The sequence below is a fragment of the Psittacula echo genome, assembly GCF_963264785.1.
Source record: "Psittacula echo genome assembly, chromosome: 14".
Lineage (NCBI taxonomy): Eukaryota > Metazoa > Chordata > Aves > Psittaciformes > Psittacidae > Psittacula > Psittacula echo.
The window spans coordinates 6,538,210-6,541,878 of NC_137750.1; the positions used below are offsets into that span (position 1 = coordinate 6,538,210).

A 3,669-nucleotide genomic window follows, 5' to 3' on the forward strand; every position below is an offset into this window, starting at 1 on the left:
TCAGTATTGCCGTAGGTTGAAAAACCCAACGCTGGTGGGGGATTCCTTGACTGTCACCGTGATCAGGTTGGCAGTGACATCGGTGACAAAGACATGCTCGATCAGGCTGCGGGTGGGTTTCCAGTCCTGACTGGTCTGGATGGAGACAGACATGTTCTGACCCACGCCTGGGAAGGAAGCCGAATCCCGGTCCGAATCCGAGCTGGTCTCATCACCTGTGCTCATTTCGGACAGCGCGGCTGGCTTGCGGCTCTCCGTAGCCACGTGCCCATCCTGCGTACCGGCTGCACTGCCTTTGGCCAAGTCCCTGTCTCCTGCCCGGTGTGTTTGCTTCTTGCTCTTGCTGCTGTCCCCCCCTGAGCCTGAGCTGGCAGCATTCAACCCAACACCCGCTGTGCTACCTTTCACGCCACCTGCACTTGCAGCTGAGCCACCACTGGAACCTTTGGACATGGCAGTGCAGAGGTGACGGGGGATGCTGCTCCCACCAGCCACGCTCGGCCCGTTTTTGACACTCTGGAGGTTTAGAGCCTGGAGATTCAGCTCCTGGCTGGAGGTCGGCTGGGAGCCAGAGCTGGATGAGCTTGCAGGCATCTTATTGCCATTGTGCAGCACTTGGCTTCCTGCAGCAAACCCTGACTTCTGGTCCCCTCCAGTGCTGCTGCTCAGAGCCTTGGCACTCTTGGGTCCCTGCGTGCTCAGCCCAAGCTCTCCAGATGCTTTCTGGTTCCTCATTTTTAAGTCCAGCCCTAAGCCGCTTTTACTGGCTGCCTGCGCCTTGAGTGCCAGCCTGCCCAGGGGTGAGCTCTCGGCTGAGTTCTGGCTTTGGGACATCCTGTTCATGTAGTGCACAATGGAGCTCTGCCAGCTGATGGCTCGGTTTGGGCTGGTGGAGCCGCTCTTCATCATGTTGGGCAGGTTTTCTGCTGATGACCCCCCCGAGCTAAGCCCAGCCAAGGTGCCTGGCGGGTCCTTCAGCAGGGCCATGCCCGAGCCCTGTGTGCTGTGCTGGGGCTGCAGCTTCCCCATCAGCTTGTTGCTGCTGCCCACCTCCTTCCTGGATGTTTTCAGCACCTTTGTGAGGTTCACGGTCCTTCGAGCCGCCTTCTGCTCTGGGGGAAGAGGTTTTCGTCCACGCTTCTTCCTGGAACAGTCCTTTAGTTCGGGCTTTGCCACCAGGATCTGAGCTTTCTTCTGCGGTACCGGGTGAGTCTCTCTGCTGCGGGAACCTCTCTTTGCTTCCAGGTCACTTTCATCCTCTTCATCAGAGGAGGAGGAAGAGGAAGATGTGGAGGAAGAGGAGCTACTTGACTTAGTTTTTACAGGCATTTCTGGTTCCTGCAAAGCAATGGAGACAGGGAAAGTTAACACAAGTTCCTGAAGAGCCATTATGGACATTGCAAATCCTTCAGTGTTGCCTGTCTGGGTGCCTTGGGCACATAAAGATTCTTCCTCCATGTTGGCTGATCTGTTCATCGTCTGTCATGAACAGAGTTGGGGAGCGCACAGGGCAAAGCCAACCAGGCTTAAATACCAAGCAGGACCCAGGGAACACTTCTGTCTCCTTCTCCACCATTGCAGGGATGAAGGGACATCCTCCTGGCAGGCAACCTTATTCCCCTACCCATCACTGCAGTCTCCAAAGCCTCCAGTGGCATCACTGTGTCCTCACCATGCTCTGGAGCCCAAGAGCCCACCACCCTATGCTGTGGACAGACACGTGCTAGTGCCCTCCAGCACCATCATGGCTGTGGATTTCCACAAGCACCGAGACTCACCACGTGTTTTCTCGGCCTGCCCCTGGGCCGCTTGCCTCTCTTCCGATTCTGCACTTCTTTCTCATGCTCCCTGAAGAAACAATGATTGAGGACAATGTTTGTAGGGAAGAAAAAAACATCCCAGACCAGCCTGGTTCCTCTCTTCTGTCATGAAACCCTCCCTTGCTGGGGATGCTGAAGGTTCAGGTCCCATTCCAGCACCTGGGTAGTGTCCTTAACTCGTTCCAACACATGATCCTGCGGGCTCCCAGCGTATCACTCACTTGGACTCATGCTCTTATAGGTACACCACGCTCAAGTGCAGTCAAAGAGCCCTAAGAACTCGGAAACCCAGGGCCTTGGGAAGTTAAACTTCCCCATGTGGCACCTGGACCATGCACCCTGTGGGGCTGGCACAGGCCAAGGGAAGAGCTGGACCATGGATGTGATGCAACGCAAGAGTGTTTTCAGGGCGCTGCGCCACTTTGTATCTCTGGTTAAGGACAGTTTTAAGCTGCACTAGCTACAGCTAGTTAAGCACTGTGCTGTCTGTACTATCCATCAGCTTCTATTCTTGAAAAATGGACCCTGAAACAAATAATAATTAGATCCTATCATAAATTTTCACAATTTTTTATTAACATGGAGCCAAAATATTTGGCAGCACGGTGATTACCACAGCCAGCTGGCTACCTTCCTACCTCCATGCCTGATCCCTGCTGTGCAATAGCTGCAGAACAATTGTGCTTCTGGGCAGAGGACACCATTTTCTCCCACTGTTACCTCCTTTCCCTCTCACAAGTGCCCTCCATGAATGCACTTCGTGCTGTCCAAGCCCCCAGTCCTGCAATCCCCACTGAGGTCTCGGTCACTGGACCAGGATCGGGAGCCAAAGGTCTCTGTGGCATCGTGTCCCTGTTGCGCAGCCAGTGCAAACCCAGCCCTGGGGCTGTGGATCCACGGGGTCTGCCCAGCCCCAGCTGCGCTGGGTAGACCTGGGCTGTGATTTCAGGGGGTGAACAAAAGGGCCGTGCCACAAAAGGCACGGGCCGAGCTCCGGGCTGTTGTTTCCACAACTTCCACTGCACGCGCAGCCAATTAGAAGTTAATTGACTTTATCGTTCCCTTAGAAATATTTAGAGTTCGCTCACTTCTTTTGGAAAGCCAGGAGGAGTCTTGGATCCAGGATGTTCTCCTCGGGCTCCCAGCTGTTGTGCCTGTAACACACGACATGGGGCTGGGTAAGAGCATTAATCGGGGGGTCCCCAGGCCCCGTTACCGGCCCAGAACCGGGAAGTTCACTCAAGGACAGCGGGGCCCTCCGTGCCCCCGGTGCTGCTGGAATCGGAGCATCCCCGTACCGGGTACCGGTACCGCCGCGGCAGAAGGGGCCGGGGGAAGCGGGTCGGGGAGGGGGCGGCCACGCCGCCGAGGGAATGGGCGAGCCCCGCGCGACCCAGGGGAGCTCCGGTGGCAGCGGGAGGGCGGAGGGAGCTGGGCTCGCCGGCAACGGGGGGGGGTGTCCCGGCCCGGTGTGGGGAGGCCGCTTGGGGCGATCGGAGCCCCACGCGGCGGCGGGAGGGCCGGGCCGCGGCCGCGCTTATTTGTAAACAAAAGGAGCGGCGCGACCCGAACAAAAGCGGCCGGGCGGGCGGCACCCGCGGCCGCGCACCGATCCGCGCAGTCCCCACCGCGCAGCCCTGCTCACTTGGAGGACCAGCCCCGCCACTTGACCAGGTACTCCAGCTTGCCCTGCGGAGAGAAGAGAGATGGGGAGAGGCGCGTTAGAGGCGGCGGGGGGGGCGGCAGCCGGGGGGATGTGTGCGGCGGGTCCCACCTTGCGGAGCCGCTTGCTGAGGATGCACTCGGCGGCGAAGACCTGCTCTCCCACGCTGCTCAGCTCCTCCATGGC

General features: G+C 58.2%; 1 protein-coding gene across 1 annotated transcript; it reads right to left on the bottom strand.

Annotated features, from left to right (window-relative positions):
- CBX2 (chromobox 2) lies at nt 1-3,669 on the bottom strand (the record flags this gene model as incomplete). The annotated part of the gene is made up of 5 exons (XM_080629308.1): nt 3,595-3,669; nt 3,466-3,509; nt 2,909-2,974; nt 1,779-1,848; nt 1-1,338 (listed from the first exon to the last, which is right to left on the bottom strand). The coding sequence occupies exons 1-5, from the start codon at nt 3,664-3,666 to the stop codon at nt 1-3; spliced, it is 1,590 nt and encodes a 529-aa protein (XP_080485434.1). The 5' UTR covers nt 3,667-3,669.